This window comes from Mirounga leonina, unplaced genomic scaffold (genome assembly GCF_011800145.1).
Source record: "Mirounga leonina isolate KUSES-001 unplaced genomic scaffold, KU_Mleo_1.0 Mir_126, whole genome shotgun sequence".
In the NCBI taxonomy this organism is placed as follows: domain Eukaryota; kingdom Metazoa; phylum Chordata; class Mammalia; order Carnivora; family Phocidae; genus Mirounga; species Mirounga leonina.
The window spans coordinates 6,051,032-6,070,311 of NW_023270314.1; the positions used below are offsets into that span (position 1 = coordinate 6,051,032).

General features: G+C 35.8%; 1 protein-coding gene across 10 annotated transcripts in view; it reads left to right on the top strand.

Moving 5' to 3' along the window:
- The window catches only part of OSBPL8 (oxysterol binding protein like 8), a 159,495-nt gene that overhangs the window by 135,490 nt on the left and 4,725 nt on the right, over positions 1-19,280 (top strand). For all 10 annotated transcript variants that reach the window (XM_035002092.1, XM_035002093.1, XM_035002094.1 and 7 more), the window contains 10 exons: positions 51-149; positions 1,756-1,852; positions 3,612-3,710; positions 6,429-6,526; positions 8,176-8,265; positions 9,753-9,889; positions 11,426-11,611; positions 11,953-12,040; positions 15,852-15,957; positions 17,890-17,992. In XM_035002092.1, coding sequence (XP_034857983.1) covers positions 51-149; positions 1,756-1,852; positions 3,612-3,710; positions 6,429-6,526; positions 8,176-8,265; positions 9,753-9,889; positions 11,426-11,611; positions 11,953-12,040; positions 15,852-15,957; positions 17,890-17,992 — 1,103 coding nt within the window. The remainder of the gene's footprint in view (positions 1-50; positions 150-1,755; positions 1,853-3,611; positions 3,711-6,428; positions 6,527-8,175; positions 8,266-9,752; positions 9,890-11,425; positions 11,612-11,952; positions 12,041-15,851; positions 15,958-17,889; positions 17,993-19,280) is intronic.

Genomic DNA, 19,280 nt, shown 5'->3' on the forward strand with positions numbered 1-19,280 from the left:
TGAATCTTCCAGATTTGTATTTTGAAACTTGTAATTTTTTTTCTTACCAGGGACTGAAGAAACCTTACAATCCTATACTTGGTGAGACTTTCCGTTGTTTGTGGATTCATCCCAGAACAAACAGCAAAACTTTTTATATTGCTGAACAGGTATTAGAAGTGCATGTTACAGAAACAAAACTGGTTCGGAAGTTATTGGAATATTTTAATAAAAAATATTAACTCAGTAAATTCACTGTTGATTAACCTTTCTTATTAGTGAGCATTTGGTAAGCATTTAACCTTTTAGTACTGAATACTACTAAATATCATATTTATAAGTATTAAAATTACCTGGTATTGCACTTTTTTGCCTCTTATTTTATAATTTAATTCTCCCATTCCAATATTTCTTCTCAGCTATTCTCCATCTACACCAACCCTGACCTCCTATTTCATGATCCAAGTGACTGCATCTTCCAGTGATTTCTCCCTTCTCAAACTTCTGTATTATTTTTTGTGATTATCCATTAAGCTGTTATTTTAACACACACTATTTAATACAGAATATTTATTTCCTAATTGAATTGTCAGGTCCTTGAAAGAGTGCCCTTCTTATAAACCTCTCTTTTTGTTGTACATATAATAGGCAGTCAAAATATTTCTTAGTTTTAATCTTTCATTAATTTAAGACTTATATACATTTATATTTGTGATTCTCAATATTCTCCCCTCATCCTCCCCTTCCCCCTGGCCCTGAGGAATAGGACATTTTTTTCTCAATAACAATGACTCCTTACTATAATAATTCTCACCTAGAGTGTAAGAAGGATGAGGAGACTGTGTCATTTGAAAAACCTTCCTCTTCCCTAGAGATTTTGATATACCTCTCAAATGGAGATGACTTACCAATGTATTAATTTTTAAAAAATTATTGATTATACCACCTTGCATTTTAGTTCACTATAATTCCTCACTAAATTGAGAAGCTGGAGAAGAGTTTGATTTTTAGCTTTGATTCATTTCAGAAAACATAAGGTGTATATATATATATTGAAGGTGTTAGATTACTAAAGTAACATATTTGTCAAAGGTTTTGTTTCCTATTGCCTATTTAGTAATCCATATGAAGAATAGCTACTGTATTAGTTATCCATTGCTATATAATCAATGACTGCCAAAACTTAATGGCTTAAAACAACAAACATTTTTTAGCTCCTACAATGAAGTTTAGGGATCTGAGAACTGCTTAGCTGGATGGTTCTGGCTCAGGGTCTCTCATGAGAGTGCACTTAAGATGTTAGCCAGCTTTGCAATCATCTGAAGACTTACCTGGTCTGGAAGATTTCACTTCTAAGCTCATCACATGGCTTTTAACAAGAGCACTCAGTTCCTTTCCACATGGGTTTCTCCATAGGGTTGTTCACAACATGGAGGCTGGCTTCTCAGAGCTAATGATCTGTGAGAGAGAGAGAGAGAGAGAGACCAAAATGGATAGTGCATTATAACTTAATTTCAGAAGTGACCTATGTCACTTATACACAAAGTAACTTTGGTACAGTGTAAGAGGAGCCCACCTAATGGTGTGAATACCAGGAGGTGGTTTCCTTGGGAGATATCTTGGAGGCTGGTTACTATAGCCACCAGTGTTTAATTTTACCACTTACCAAACATTGCTTCTTATTATTAGAGTATACTTTTAAGACTTGACCTTTTGATAATAGCACAATAATATGCTTATGTTATTATATTTTACATTTTTTCCTGTGTTCGATAGGTGTCTCATCATCCACCAATATCTGCCTTTTATGTTAGTAACCGAAAGGATGGATTTTGCCTTAGTGGTAGTATCCTGGCTAAGTCCAAGTTCTATGGTGAGTTTCTCCTTGTCTCAGTCTGCACCCTTTTCTGGAAGGTAGTATTTAAAAAAAAACAAAACAACAAACAAAAACATATACTCCAATTTCAGATGTCTTGAGTTCTTCTAAATAGTTAAAGAAGAAATAATACCAAAAAACCACCAAAAAACAAAACCACCAAACCAATTCTGTACACATTTTACAGAAAGGAGAAGAGGAGGAAACATATATAGTATATGTTACATACGTATGAAAACATATCATTGAAAATCAGTGTAGTTCATATTAATTGAATGAAGGAAAACCATATCATTTTAATAAATGCAGAAAAAGCATTTGACAGTTTTCAACATCCATTTATGATAAAAGCTCTTATTAACAAACTAGGACTAGATTAAAGGTATCTGTGAAAAATATATGGCCAGTTTCATACTCTTAAGGTGAAAATTATTTTTACTTAAGATCAGGAACAAGGCAAAAATGTTCACTCTCACTACTTCTGTACAAAACTAATATTAGAAGTCATAGCCAATGCAGCGGGCAAGTTAAGCATACAGATTAGAAAGGAGGAAGTTAAAAACCGTATACATACCTGCTCTACAGAGAAAATTCTCAAGAATATACAAAAAACTACTAGAACTGATAAATGAATTTAGTAAGGTTGCTGGATACAAGGTCAAAATACAAAAGCCAGTTGTATTTCTTATACTAAAAATGAACACTTGCAGAATGAAATTTAAAAAACTTCTCCAATTATACTAGTATGTGAAAAATAAAATAGGAATAAAATAAAAGATGTGTAAAACTTGTAAACACTGAAAAACTACAAAGCATTGCTGAGGAAAATTAAAGAAGATTTAAGTAAATAGATATACTATGTTCATATATTAGATTTTAAAAATTGTTACAGTGGCATGAAATGATATAACGGCATGGATGAATGTGAAAAACATTTTGCTAAGTAAAAGAAGTCAAACACAATAAACTGCATATTCTGTGATGCCATCTGTACAAATTCTAGAATAGGTAAAACTACAGTGACAAAAACCAGACTAGTGGTTTCCTGGGGCTGGAGGAAAGGATTGACTGTCAAGAAGCAAAGGGGGAGCTTTTTGGGGTGATGCAAAGTTTTGTATCTTAATTGTGTGATGATGGTTACATGACTGTATACAATTGCCAAGGCTGTTGAAATACACACTTAACGTGGGTCACATATTGTACGTAAATTATGCCTCAGTAAAACTGGTGATGGCAGGGGTGGGGGAGAAAAATACACATGGGAGAAAAGCTAGAAGAAAATACCATGGAATTTTATCAACAATTGCGTTTTGATGGGTTATGCTTATGTTTTCTTTTTTCAAAATATCTATAGTATTATTATGTCAATTTTAAGTACTAAAAGCTTGGGACTTAACTATGTAACTTACAGATAAGAAATAATGTTTTTATTCAAACACAGATATGTTATTAAGCCATATCGTAAAACAGTGTTTTATTACATGTTCTATGTATTTAAGATTTTTAAGAGCCTCATATAAAATAACATAACAAGCATATAACTGTACCTTTTAAAAGTACTCATTTTGTAAGACTGGGAATGTGGATCACATATGTTTTGGATATAAGATAAAATACATATATTTGGGCACGTTGAGATTGAGACATTTTTAAGACATTCCACTGTAGATGTATGGTAGGTGTGCTGAGTATATTTTGTTTATTTTGAATTGGTTGCATTAGTTTTGCGAAATTTAATAAATGATATTTATTCTAGGAAACTCATTATCTGCAATATTAGAAGGAGAAGCACGATTAACTTTCTTGAATAGAGGTGAAGATTATGTCATGACAATGCCATATGCTCATTGTAAAGGTAAGTATTTTCCATACTTGAGTTAGATATTCCGTAAACCTTTTTAAGTAAATGTATATGGCTGTAATTTGTTGTGTTTTGTGATTGATGGAGTCAGCCTTTTGTTTGAAAGTGTCCTTGGTTTATAGATATTTAAGATTATTGCTGTCATCTTATGAATATTCCTATGGTTAATTAATTCACCTACAACAACTTTTATGACACTTCAGTTGGAAAAGGCTGACTTATAATAATGGAATTTCGTTCACCTAATGTACAGGTTTTAAAATTGATGGTACTGCCCATTATTTCAAAATCTTTTTAAAAAAGATTTTCATTTTCCTGCACCTCCACCCCTTTTTAAAATGTTAATTTGCTGCTTTTCGGTATACTAAGTCCTTTAAAATTTTTTCTTATCCTCATTTGGCAATTTCTTAAAAACTAATGTATTACACTTTTTCCCCATTATTTAAGATACAGATAAAGATACTATCATTTACAGCAGACCAGGGACCCAACCATTCGGTGCACCTTACATTTATAAACTCATTTAATCACTTCAGCAGCCCTATAATATTGGTAATATTGTCTGTTTTATTGATGTGGAAAATGAGGCACAGAGAAATTTGCCTAAGATCACACAGCTAGGATGTTGCAGAGTCAAGATCTCTGTGACCTGCACTATTAAGCTATACGGCATCAGCTTCAACACTCAGTTTGGTCATTATCTGTATAATCCCTTGCAACCCATTTTTTAAAAATAACTTTTTTGGGTAATTATCCTCTTTTAGGAACTGATTCATGAAAACATGGAAATTATTTAATGTGGCCTCATTTCACAGATGTAGAAACTGAGAGGGTTAAGAATCTTATCTAAGGCCAAACCAGTGAGAACACGGAGACTAAACTCTAGGCTTGTTGACTCCCATCCACTGTAACATGGACCTACCTTGTTTGAAGTGGCCTCAGGCTAGATAATTCTTTTTTTTTTTTAAGATTTTATTTATTTGACAGAGAGAGAGATAGCGAGAGCAGGAACACAAGCAGGGTGAGTGGGAGAGGGAGAAGCAGGCTCCCTGCTGAGCAAGGAGACCGATGTGGGGCTCGATCCCAGGATCCTGGGATCATGACCTGAGCCGAAGGCAGACACTTAACGACTGAGCCACCCACCCAGGTGCCCCTCAGGCTAGATAATTCTTAGAGCTTCGTGTGTGGTTCTTGAAATAGGCATGAAGTGAAATATCTGAAATTATAAACTAAATTTGATAAGAAATATATTTTAAAATCTTGTACCATTTAGAATAAAGAAAATGATATTTTATGTAGATACCCAGGGCCAATGTCTTTTTGCATGGAAAAAACAAGAGATTATAATAACCCCTTGTGAATGAGCATAGAAAATAATGATTGTTTTTTACCCTTGTGTATTTTCTATGATGTGTTCCTCAAATCATTAATCTCACAAATTGTTTTACAAAGTGAATTCCATAGGCAAGTAAGTATGAGACACATTGCATAGTCTCTTCCCCTCTTGGAAATTAACATTGTGCATTTGCATATTAAAAGCTCCCTTAACAGTTTAGTCCAAGAACAGATCATGCACACATGCACACTTAAACTTTAACAAATTTAAAAGAATTTTCTCAACTTTTAGCCACAGAACCTATCTTGAGGGATTTTTTTTTTTTTTTTTTACATTTTTGTCTTACTTATATAACTGTTGATTCTTGTGATTAGCAGTAGTTATGTTCCATAAAGTCACCACAAATACATTTTAATGAATACTAAACCATTGCTTCTAGGGGAAGCACAAGATTAGGTTACTATGAGTCACCTTTTCATCAACCAATTAATACATAACCTTGTTTCTATTTAAAGACACCTTATTGTGGGGCGCCTGGGTGGCTCAGTCGGTTAAGCGACTGTCTTCGGCTCAGGTCATGATCCTGGAGTCCCGGGATCGAGTCCTGCATCGGGCTCCCTGCTCGGCAGGGAGTCTGCTTCTCCCTCTGACCCTCCTCCCTCTCATGCTCTCTCTATCTCATTCTCTCTGTCTCAAATAAATAAATAAAATCTTTAAAAAAAAAATACACCTTATTATATATTATTGATTCAGTAACATTGAACTAACAGCCAACAGCACTATAATCATGCCTGAACCAAGCTTTAATACACATTTTCTCCATAAGGTACATTATAGCCTTCTTTGCTTAGGAAAGCTAGATAGCACTTTAGCACTACATTTGGAGGTCATTTTAAACCATAAAATTACCAACAAAAATCACCAAACTGTGAAAAATGTGGCTCTTAAAAATACTGCAAAAAAAAGCACTTGTTTACCAAATGAGGGATGAAACCAGAAGGCAGTGTTAACCTTGTTCAGCCTCAGCTGGCAATTTGCACATGGTACAACTCAAATATTTCACCACTCTGTGCATGAAGGACTGCAAAAGTGCTGTGGGTATTTATTTTGGGATTGCTAACATGTTTTAGTGAGAATGTGAATTCGCAAATAATTGGATCTACAAATGGAATGGAATCTGCAAATAATTGTATCCTCTGTTACCTATTTAAGTCCTACAGAAACAACTCTGTGTATGTTACAGATTGTTATTGGGTGGGACAGAAAACCCTTGAATTATTGGTTTCTCCTAGAGGGAGAGTAGGTTGTAAAGTTCTGCTTGTTATTATTAGCCAGCATTTCTCTTCAACCTTTTGTCAAAATTGTTTTTTTTTTAGGAATTCTTTATGGCACAATGACATTGGAGCTTGGTGGCATAGTCAATATTACATGTCAAAAAACTGGATACAGTGCAATACTTGAATTCAAACTAAAGGTTAGTACAGTTAGCAGATGTCACCTAATTAAAGAGGATCTGTGCTATAAATATTGAACAAAGAGCACAGCTTAGCTCCTTATTAAAAAATAAATTTAAGAACACAGAGGGCAGCCTTGGCAGATCCAAATCAACAGAAAGCCTTCATTTTTTGTTTGTTGATTTTAATTAATAAAACTGTTGGTATTTTATGGGAGATGAGATATATGAAGTGAATGGATAGAAATTTCTCAGTAAATTAAAGCATTTCTTTACAAAATACCACAGAATATGTATTAACTTGAGCTAAAGTTGTGTACACTAAGAGTTGTATTGGTTACTATTTCTGCCTAACAATTTACTCAAACTCACAGCCTTAAAAACAACCTTGCTCTGATCTATAGGGGTTCTGTCAGTCGGGAACTTGACCAGAGCATATTGGGGATGGCTTATATCTGCCACATAATGTTTGGGGCCTCAGGAAGACTTGCAGGTTGTGAGTGACTCAACAGTTGGGGCCGGAATTAGCTGAAGGCTCATCACTTACGTGTCTGGTGCATGGGTTGGGACAACTTAAAGACTAGGACTGCTGATCTGAGCACCTGTATGTATGGCCCTTCTGTGTGGCTTGGCTTCCTCACAGCACAATGGCTTCAAGTAGTCCAACTTCTTACTTGGTAGCTCGTGGTTCCAAGGGCAAGTGTTCTTGTGAGCAAGGTGGAAGCTGCATTGCCATCCATGACCTGGTGGCAGAAGAGTCAAATTACATCACTTCCACCATTTTCTCTTGAAGAGTTATAAGCCCACCCAAATTCAAGGGAAAGGATGTAGACCCCACTTCTCAATGGGAAGATGGCTATATTTGGAAAATTTTGTCTGCCTGTAAGTGAAAGGGAAATTTAAGACCTTTTCATTGTGGCAGTTATTGGTTTAGGACAATACATTATGTTCAGATAAGAATATTTCTATGAACTATTTAATATTTGTTACCAAATTTCTCCTGTGTTGATACCCAGCCGATCAGCAACTAATCAACAACTTTGTTCTGATAAAAAGTATCTCTTCAGTATTATTTGGTGCAGTGCCCTTTTTTTTTTAATCTTAGCAAATTTTTTGCTTGTATGGTGATAATGATATCTGAAAATCAGACTAAAGAGGTCTTAAGTAATTTCTGACACCTTTAAGGGCTAGATTGGAACATCAGAATTTTGTCACTGACTAGAGACATCAGTAAGGCAATATAGTAACTCAAAGTGTATTCTGATTTAATTTTTGGAGGATTTTTTGGTTAAGTATTGTTTTACTGTTGTTTTGAAGGAAGGGCTATTCTAAAAGATGAACTAAGTCCCTCAAGTCCACTGAATTACTATTGCTTAAATAGACTACAACACTGATAGACCACAGTTGAGTCAGAAGAGAGCACACAGCATGAGTCATCATTTGTGATCTTTCTCAATATGTTTATTTGGACTTCACACACACTGTTTTTACCTTTTTCTCCCCACAAATTCCAATTTCTTTTCATTGAACATTTCTGACTAAAATTTCACCCTTTTTGCCTTCAGTAGCACTGTAACTATACAATTACGTCTTTCGTTCCTTTTTGTCTACTTTATATGTAAATATAAGTTAAAAGCAAAATATTTCTGTAACATTTTCTCTCTTAAAAGCCATTTCTAGGTAGTAGTGACTGTGTTAATCAAATATCAGGGAAACTTAAATTGGGAAAAGAAGTCCTAGCTACTTTGGAAGGCCACTGGGTAAGTGTTTTTGTATTTTAGCTTTACAAAAAGAATTTTATTCTGTGAAAAAAATTAAAAATAATATTTTAAAAGTTCACTTATTCCATTGCTAAAAGCATCATCACTATTCAACATAAGCTTCAGCTGAACAAATACTTTGGCATTGAGCTATTATCAACAATCTTTAGTTTCATGTAGTACTTTATCTTTCCAAAACTTTTTTTTTAGAGATTTATTTATTTAAGAGAGAGAAAGAGAGAGAGAGCACATGAGAGGGAGGAGGGTCAGAGGAGAAGCAGACTCCCTGCTGAGCAGGGAGCCCAATGTGGGATTTGATCCTGGGACTCCAGGATCATGACCTGAGCCGAAGGCAATCGCTTAACCAACTGAGCCACCCAGGCGCCCTCCAAAACTTTAATTCAATAAAAATAGCTAACTTACCACTTACAATGTATTGCACTGTTTAAAAATGTTACTCATATTAATTCATTTAATACTAAGTAACTGTATGAGGTGGGTACTGTTAACTGTCTCTGTTTTACAGAGGAGAACACTGAGGCACAGAGGGTTTAATTTGCTCAAAGTGGTGGAGCAGTATTCCCGCCCATGCTCTCTGGCTCCAGGGCTGTGCTTCTACTCAGAGCAGTATACTGCCTCTCACCTTGAAGAAAGAGGCATTTCCAATTAGAGTTACATTTCCTTTTGAGGAACATTGAAAGGATACAGTGGTATTTGAGAGCAATGGCTTTTATTTCTTTATCTACTGACGTATATTCACATTTATGTAATTTTGTTAAGAGGAGCTTATGAATAAGAAGGATGTATCATGGTACTGCCTAGATGCACTCTCACTGTGAACACTGAGTATATGCTATTTTCTGCATTGTAATAAGCAGAAAATGATGAGAAATGTGATGAGAAAATGACACTGGATCTAGAGACTCAACCAAGAGGCCGCAGATGCTCTGTAATTTTAAAAATTTACCTCAATCCAAAAATCATTTGGAAAAAAGATAAAACTATGTTTTTTTTTAAAAAAATGAAATTTCTAAGATTGTGCTCAAATTTTTAATGCTAAGAAAAGCTTGTTGAGGTTTTGTGTGTGTGTGTGTGTGTATATATAGAGAGAGTACATAGATAGTCAACAGCATCTCATTGTAGTTCTAGCAAATACTGTGTGCTCTACTTTAACTAAATTCAGAAATGGTTGTTGAGGTTTTTGCAAGTAATTGTTTGAAATTTGTTCATTAAGTAAAACTTGTGAACTCTTCATGAACTTTTTGTGTGTTCAAATTTTTTAAATGACTAGTATTACATATTTAATCTAATGGTTTTATAAAATGACAAGAGATTTGGGACTTTTAGAAAAGTGCTAGTTGTATTTGTTTTAAAAATGTGTTTAACTGTGGGATTAAGTATCAGGAAGAAAGTATTATTATATTGTTATACTAAATAATCCTCTTTAATGACAACTCTTCATTAATTTTTAATTTCTTTAAATATAGGATAGTGAAGTTTTTATTAATGACAAAAAGACTGATAATTCAGAGGTTTTCTGGAATCCAACACCAGACATTAAGCAGTGGAGATTAATAAGGCACACTGTAAAATTTGAAGAGCAGGGGGATTTTGAATCAGAGAAGTAAGTATACCATTTTTCAGCTAACGTCATGAATATCGAAGAGTGTTTTTTAATCTCTCAATAGTATGGACACTTTTCTCTGTCACTTTTCAGTCACATTTTAATTCAAAATAATTTAACATTGGGCTGTGACAGGATTTTTTTTTTTTGGGCATATGTGAATGTCAAATAAGTATGCAAATCATACTGGTTAAAAAAATCATACTGGTTTTCTGCAGTTCTAAACTAAAGCTTCCCATTTTTTCCTTTCTCTTCTTATCTGCTCCAGGGCCTATTAAAAACGAAAACAAAACAAAAAACCCCCAAAAACTTCTGTTTTGTTTGTATAAAATCATGGGACTAATTACTCTTGGCTTTCAAAATATAAGAATTATGTCATGGGATATGCAGGCTTTTAGAGGAGTTACTTAGTTGGGTAATAATTACGACTATCGTTTCTGTTCTTAAGTCATGAAATTCTTGCTGGATCTCTTACTTTTGAACCAAAAATACTGTTTAAATATTGCCCAGTTCTATTCTTACTATATTTCTCTGTGTTAGAAGGTTTCTATGCAAAAGACACTCTACCAGGTACTTCATATACGTTATACAGTTTAGCTCTCACTACATGTTCTCCTATGCATGTCATTCTCATGTCCCATTGTCATGAGGACTCATGTCTGTGTACTTTCCTTCTACATTCAAAATTGAGGTTGTCAGAAATGGAAGAATATGTATGTACCAGTTCTAAAAATTGTTTCAGCTATAACCACATGATGCTGTCAAGAGTGAAGCTTTGCCAAGGCATACAACAATTTTTGAGGTGTGAATATAATTTAACATATTTTAAAGATGAGGAAATGAGTCTTAGGATAAGTAACTTTTGTTCACCAGCCAAGAATTCATCCCAACTCTGATTCCAAAGCTTGTGTTCTTTCAGTCACAACATGCTGTCTTCCTAGGTAGATGGAATATAGATAGTATATTTTTATTTGATTAAAAAACTAAACTTTAGTAGGGGAAAAGATTTTACTTCAGTCTTTTCTGTTATATCATTGGTTCTCAACACTGGCTACACATTAAAATCACCTAGAAAACATTTTAAAAACCAGTACTTGGGCCTATCCCCAAGATTTTGATTTTAAAAGTTCCTGATGAGTCCTGCATCCAAGGTTGAGAAGCATGGCATTACAGTATTGGATCTTTGAGGCTAGTGAATCTAAAACAGTGAAAAGAATCATCCAGGGAGCTTAAAAATAGAGATTCTCAAGCCCTCATTACATTCTTATCATCTTGGGTCAGCACCATTCATTGCCATATGTTTAAGAATTCAAGTAATATCTCTCTCCTGGCAAGAAAAAAATTCGTTTCCACTGTGATCTCTCTCCTTAAGGCACCACTTTTTATATCTTGACACATTTCGAAGCCTATGAGCATAAGCTTTGTCACAGCCAAAAACCCACATGGGCACCATTTTCTCTCAAGGAGATTCAAATCTATTCTATGTAGATTTGATTTTCTCTTGCTTTTTTAATGTTGTTTTTAAACACGTATTAGACTCTGGCAGCGGGTAACTCGAGCCATAAATGCCAAAGACCAAACGGAAGCTACTCAAGAAAAGTATGTTTTAGAAGAAGCTCAAAGACAAGCTGCCAGAGATCGGAAAACAAAAAGTGAAGAGTGGACATGCAAGTTATTTGAGCTTGATCCACTCACAGGAGAATGGCATTACAAGTTTGCAGAGTAAGTAATGAAAAAGAGTATGTTACAAACAATATACCAACGTAGTTTTTTGCCTTTATTTCTGTAATTTTTACTGTTAGTTGGAGTAGTTTTTCATTAAGCCATATATATAAATTAGTATGAGATTTTAAACTTGATGTTCCATCCATTATAAATTTGACTCCATGAGAGTAGTTTACAAAATAAGCTGAGGATCAGAAGACTAGATATAATAAATCTTAATCTTACATCTAGGTTCATAATTGCTAACGTAAATGTATTTATAGAATACATTTTTGGAAAAGTATTTGAGTGTTTTGTTCAGTTATGAAACGGGTTTTTTTTTTTTTTCATTTATACAGTACTAGACCATGGGACCCACTTAATGATATGATACAGTTCGAAAAAGATGGTGTTATCCAGACCAAAGTGAAACATCGCACTCCAATGGTATGTAATAAAAAAGTAACAAGATCTGCAAGGCATACAAATTTTTCTTTTAAATATTTATTTATTTTTTAGAAAAAGAGAGCGAGTAGGGTGGAGGGGGAGAGGGGGAGAGAATTTCAAGTAGACTCCGCCCTGGGCACAGTACCTGAATCAGGGCTTGATCCCACAGCCCATGAGATCATGACCTGAGCCAAAACCAGGAGTTGGACACTTAACCCAAGTGTGCCACCCAGGCACCCCTAGGCATACAAATATTTTAAACCCCTTAGTATCTTTGGCCACCAGTGTTTAAAATTTGGCTTCAAAATTTAAAATTTGGGGTCAGCAAAATGCAGAGTAGGCAGATCCAAGCTCTTGTCCCTTCAAAGAAACAAAAAAGCAAGCAAAAATGGTCAGAACCAAATTTGCCAGAACTATGGAAAACAGTCAGAGGTTTGCAGCAAAAAAATGAATGCTAAATCAAGACAGAGATGACTTCAAAGCCATAGGAAAGCTTTATGGCATTTCTACTCGTCCTTACCCCAACTCTTCACAGGTGGACTGGTAGTCTTGAAGGGTCCCCAGATTCCCAGTGTGTGTCCTGGTTCCAGAGGGAGCAGAGCAGACCTTATTCACAAATTGTGTATGTCTATTGTAACCTCTCTGGGGGCTACCTGAAGGATGCCTGTTGTCGCTAACTCAGAGCTCAACCAGAAAGGCTGCAGGCATTGCTTGGAAGTACTGTGAGCCATACTGACAGCTTACACAATCGTGGGGCAAAAGATACCATTGAAACAAAACAGTAGACTGTGGAAGGCCAGAAACAAAAGCTGGGGAGAGAATCTTTGGGAACCTAGGGAACCAGGGATTTTAGAAGACCATGGACATGTTCAAGGCAAAATGCTTATGCTCAAAGACCTGTGCAAGCCTGGCTTAGTGTTGAAAGAGGGCTGCTACATGGAGCCAGTCTGCTAAGGCTGGGAGAGTATTTTTTTGTTTTTGTCTTTTGTTTTTATTTGTTTAGCTACTGGTGTTCAGGGAAGCTTCTGTCAAAATGCTAGCTGAACACAAGGTAAGGAGCAGAGATTTCAGTAACCATGAACAAGGAATACAGTCTTTGCAAAAACAATTTAGAGACTTGACTGAACAAATGGAGTACTGTAGCTTTCATCAGTCCAGAAGACAGCAAGCCCTGGGGAGAAGATGGAGAATCTGATTTCCTGAATTACCACACTATAACAGTCAGATGTCCAGTTTTCCATAAAGAATAACAGGGCATACAAAGAAGCATGAAAGCATGACCCATTCATTAAAAGGAACAGAATAAATTGACAGAAACCATCCCTGATGAAATCTAGACACCAGACTCAGAAGACAGTTTTTAGAACAGTTGTCTCAAATGTGCCCACAGAGTTAAACAGGAACAGGAACAAAGAACTAAAGAAAACCAAGAAAAAGATACATAAACAAAATTAGAATATCAATAAAGAGAAATTATACAAAAGAATCAAACAAATTCTGGAGCTCAAAAATAGAATAACTAAAGTGAAAGAGAGGCTACTAGGGACTGAGGGGAAGAGGGAATGGGAAGTCATTGCTTAATTATTATAGTCTCTCTTTGGGATGATGAAAATGTTTTAGAAGTAGCTGTGACATTTGCACAATATTGTGAATCTACTTAATACTACTGAATTGTACACTTAAAAATGGCTAAGATGGCAAAATTTATTATATATATGTATATCAGTACACATACATGGAATCACTATTTAGAAATTGTAAAACATTTTAGGGGCACCTGGGTGGCTCAGTCATTTAAGCATTTGACTCTTGATTTTGGCTCAGGTCATGATCTCAGGGTTGTGAGATCAGACCAGACCCTGCGTTGGGCTCCATGCTGGGCATGGAGCCTGCCTAAGATTTCTCTCTCTCTCTCTCTCCCCCGTCCCTCTTTCTCTCTCCCTCCCCTCTTTCTCTCTCCCCCCCCCCTCTTTTTCCCTCCCTCCCTCTCTTAAAAAGATAAGAAATTTTAAAACATTTTAAAATTTTGTTTCTTCCTTTAACCGCACTAACATGATGGATAGAGACAGGCATCTGTATTTCCTCCTAAAGGTAGAGTTTACTGAGAGATAGATTGCTGACTCCCTTTATCATTTTAAAGATTTTATTTATTTATTTGAGAGAGAGAGAATGAGAGACAGAGAGCACGAGAGGGAAGAGGGCAGAGGGAGAAGCAGACCCCCTGCCGAGCAGGGAGCCCGATGTGGGACTCGATCCCAGGACTCCAGGATCATGACCTGAGCCGAAGGCAGTCGCTTAACCAACTGAGCCACCCAGGCGCCCTTTTCCTTTATCATTTTAAATACTTCTCACCGGTCTTCATAATGTCCAATTTGAACCTACTCTAAGAATGTGGATTTGGATTCTAATGCTATAATGTTTAGTCTCTATGACTTGAAGTAGGAGGGCATAGTGTAGGCTGATCTAGAACCTACTTGCTCTTTGCTTATTTTCTATTAATAAAATTACAGAAATTTTATTTGAATTTCAGTCTTTTGAATAAGATTTTGCAAAAGAATAGGTAATTGGTGGATAATGTCTCTTTAGAATAGTATGAATAGAATCCAGGAGTTAGGATGACTGGTTCCCTGTTTTTCTAAGCATGTAAATTACCTTACCCTTTTAATTCTAGTTTCTTCTCTTGAATTTGAGTTTTTAACCTTAGGATTGACCTCCAAAATTGCAAGCCTATTAACAGAGTCTAAAGTTCATTATTCTAAGGAAAATTTAGTCTTAGTTGATCATTTGATATACTTCTGAATCTTGTGCATGCATTCAAATACTTTCTGTAAGTATAAATCATGCTCTGCAACGGGGCGCCTGGGTGGCTCAGTCGGTTAAGCATCTGTCTTCGGCTCAGGTCATGATCTCAGGGTCCTGAGATTGAGCCCCGTGTCATGCTTCCTGCTCAGCAGGGTGTCTGCTTCTCCCTCTGCCGCTCCCCCCTTCCCCCACCTCCCCACTGCTCTCTGTCTCTCAAATAAATAAATAAAATCTTTTTTAAAAAAAAATCATGCTCTGCAAAATAATAATACTTCCATTTATTATAAGATGCTTTCTAGGGGCAACTGGGTGGCTCAGTCGGTTAAGCGTCTGCCTTTGGCTCAGGTGATGAGCCCTGCATTGGGCTCCCTGCTCAATAGGGAGTCTGCTTCCCCCTCTCCCTCTGCCCCTCCTCCTGCTCATGCTTGCTCACGCTCTCTCTCCAATAAATAAAATCTTTTAAAAAAAAGATGCTTTCTACATTATCCAGATATTATTAAAAGTAAGTAAATAATTTTATGGGAAACCCAACATCATTCAATAGGAATGTTTCTAATGTTGAGAACAAGATAAATATGATTGGAAAAGAACACTACTATTTGACATTGAACTAGAGATACTGACTGGTACAGTTAGAAGTATGGGGGGGGTCTATATTCATATTTGTGTGTACATAAAAATGTCTTTTGAAGGATATACAAAGTAGTAGTGTGAGTATTTGTGGCAGAGAAAATGGGTTGATAGAGTTCAGGAGTAAAGAGAAACTCTTCATTGCATATTTTTAAAATATTTTTTGTTGTTTGTACCAAATTAATGTTTCCTATTACAATTTAATAATTTGATTATATAAGTATATTACATCTTATTTGTTAAGTTTTAATTAGACTATTGCATCTTTGTTTTTATTTCAGTGTACTGCACCCATGAACGGATAGTTTTGACAGTTGTACACATTGGTCTTTAATTTAAAAATTGACTGCAAATTCACATAGCATGGCTTTTTTTCCAGGTTAGTGTCCCAAAAATGAAACATAAGCCAACCAGGCAACAGAAGAAAGTGGCAAAAGGCTATTCCTCCCCAGAACCTGATATCCAGGACTCATCTGGAAGTGAAGGTAAAAATACTTACTGCAGACAATTCACTACAAACACCTAAACTTTTAAAAGGATATTACTGTTTTATGTTTAATATGTGAAAAATGTTTTTCATATTAACTCAAGAAGATAATGTAGGAGTTTGGGTGGAGACAGAAATAGTATGCAAAAAAAAGCTATTTTAGATTATAGATAAGTTTTAAGACCAGGCCACAAGGGAAAGGCAAGAGAGAACATGCAAATCAAGAACCACACTGTAGTACTAGTTCTTATGTCTTGTTAGCTTCTGAAAAATTGTTGATTTCGTAGATTCAATGCAGGAAGCATTTTTTGAGCTTTGAACTCATTTCCATGCTTCAAAAAAAGTTTTCCATTTTTAGAATAAATTCTTACAGTGTTTAGAAGTCACAGACAAGTAAAAATATAACTATATCAAAATTATGGTCTGAATTAACTAGTATGCCATTCTTGTTCACTTCAGATAATGTGTAAAATGTCTTGAATTACATTGAGATATAATCAAGAAAGGATTAAGGTAATGTCTGAGAAAATAAAGTTTTTTTAAAAGCCACAGTTCTCTACTAAGCTCACACTAAGCTGGGGAGCTTTTTTTTTTTTTTTTTTAAAGATTTTATTTATTTATTTGACAGAGACACAGTGAGAGAGGGAACACAAGCAAGGGGGGTGGGGGTGGGAGAGGGAGAAGTAGGCTTCCCGCAGAGCAGAGAGCCCGATGTGGGACTCGATCCCAGGACCCTGGGACCACGACCTGAGCCCAAGGCAGTTGCTTAACAACTGAGCCACCCAGGTGCCCAAGGGGGAACTTATTTTTATAGCGATAACACTAGAGGTGAATAAATGATAAATGACAGGAAATTAGTAGACAACAAATAACAGTTTAAAGGAAAGGGAGCTGAATTTAGTTTGAGGAAGGTTCTTAGAGGAACCCGGATGAATTATTAGGATTTCTAATGGATTACAGCAATCTCGGCTTGAGGGATGTGGGTGGGGGGCAAGATTACCAGTGTAAAAGAAGAATAAAATCAATAAAAGTTTAAAAGTATGAGTCACAGGGTACTGGTGTGCTGGAGTGGGGAGTATTAGTTATACTGTTTTGTTCCCATTTTACAGAAAAGGAAATTGAGACACAGGTTAACCTGCTCAAGGTCACATATCCCATAAGGCAGTATGTATATGTAGTATGTGCAGATATTTTAGTTCCTTACACTCTCTTATCCACTCCACTATTTACCTGTAACTTACCAGCTGACATTCACTGAGTACTTAATATGTGCCAAGCTAGATGTTTAACACACTGTACTACCACCATGTGAAGTCTGAATGGTGGTATTATTATTCCTGTTTTACAAATGAGAAAGCTGAGACCTGGAGAGAGGTTAAGATCTGAACAAAAACAGAAAGGAAGGAATGGATATGAGAGGCTTGAAGGGGGAAAAAAAATACATTATACTAGTTGACAGTAAAAATTTATAGAAAAGGTAGCAAAACCAACTGAAAAGATATAAAATTTAGGTGACTAGGGAAATAAAGATAACATTAACAGTAAAACACTGAAAAGGGGGCCCAAAAAGCTGACTTCTTCAGATGTAGGCAAATGGACAAGAGATAGAAGAGAGTAATACCTTCCCCCAAATTAATATATGTATTTTTAATTAATTATTTTTGTCTATTTTAATGAATTTTAAAAAACTGATGCCATCCGAATTTAGTTTGTGGTTACTTTAAATATATTTGTAGTATTCTAGTTTTGAAGTGATATGATTGAAACTTAAAAAATGCAGAGTATTAGTATTATTACGTTACTCTCTAAGCCATAAAAATAAAGCCTAGGAAAATTTTTATTACACAAGAATCGTTAAGCTGAAATGTAAATTGTTTATAATTAAATGTGTTTGCTATTTTCACCAACTTCATTCCAAATGTCTTTTCAGCTCAGTCAGTAAAACCAAATACAAGAAGAAAGAAAGGGATAGAACTGGGAGACATTCAAAATTCCATCGAATCTATAAAACAAACACAGGAAGAAATTAAAAGGTAATATATATGGATAGTGGCTATTCATTTAAGTCTAGAGGGATAGTTAAGAGTCCTGTTGTGTAGGAAATTATATGCAAACTTTACAGTTTTATAACATTGTTGGGCTAAAATAGACCTTGGCTTCTGTTGGCCTGATGACTAAAACTTATGAACTTCCTTCACCACTAAAATATTGGGGGAGAGTGGTGGTTTTTCCTCATCTGTGAGGGCAGAATTAGAATCTTACTGCTGTAGCATACTAGAAATATAGCTGGGTTAGGTGTGGAAGTGGGGTGGTTTCTGAGAAAGTCAGCTAACAAAGGCTTCTGCTGTCCCTTTTGTGTATGTGGCTAATTTTTAATTGGAATGCATCAGTTGTTGAAATACTGAAATACTTCATAGCAATGGTTAAATAGCCTGAGATCTTTGAGTGCTCTTTTTGTAGTCCCAGACCCTTCCTCACACACACCTCTCCATGATCCAGCAGCACAAGATCATTAACACCTAAGAAGGCTCCTTGGAGAGGGAAGGGTCCTGATCTGTCCTGCTCCATTGCTAAGCTAGCATGAGTGCAGATTGGTTGCTTCCCATTGCTATATCAGGGAATTTTTTTTTTTAAAGGTGATTTTTCTTTTCTTAGTGATTTTAGGGCTTACATTTAGTTGCTGTTTTCATTTACAGCCTCATCTCCTGCCATTCCCCTACACCTGCCCCATGTTCTAGTTCTGTGAAACTCCTCACATCTCCAGAATACACTGTGCTGTGTCATCTTTGGAGCTTTGCCAACACCGAATTGCTCTTCCTCCCACCCTGCCCATTAAGAAAATCCCTGTTTATCCTTCAGAATATAGTTCAGATACCACCCTTTTAGTACCATTTCTAATTACTCACCCTGCCCTGTCGAGTTACTAATCTCTCCACGTTCCTTGTACAGTTCTCTATACGTAACTGATTTTGAGCAGTTACTAGACTATAGAGTTGTTATTGTAAGTGTCTACTTACCTCTCCCCTGCTGCCCCCACTGGACCATGAGCTCCTTTAGAGGAGGGAGCATGTCTTCTGCATCTTGGTGTCATCAGCCCTTATATAAAATTTTCATTTCCTAGTTTAATTAGATTTTATAAATTAATGAGCCTGTTCATTTGCTTCCTTTCTTTATACTGGTAAAACACTTTAATAAAAGAAGTTGGGGTGGGGGCGGGGTGGGATGTCTTCACTAATCAGTTTTTCTTGTTTTTAGCCAAAAGCATTTAGGATGGCATGAGGATAATGTAAGCTCATTTCATGACTAAGTTAACATTTTGTT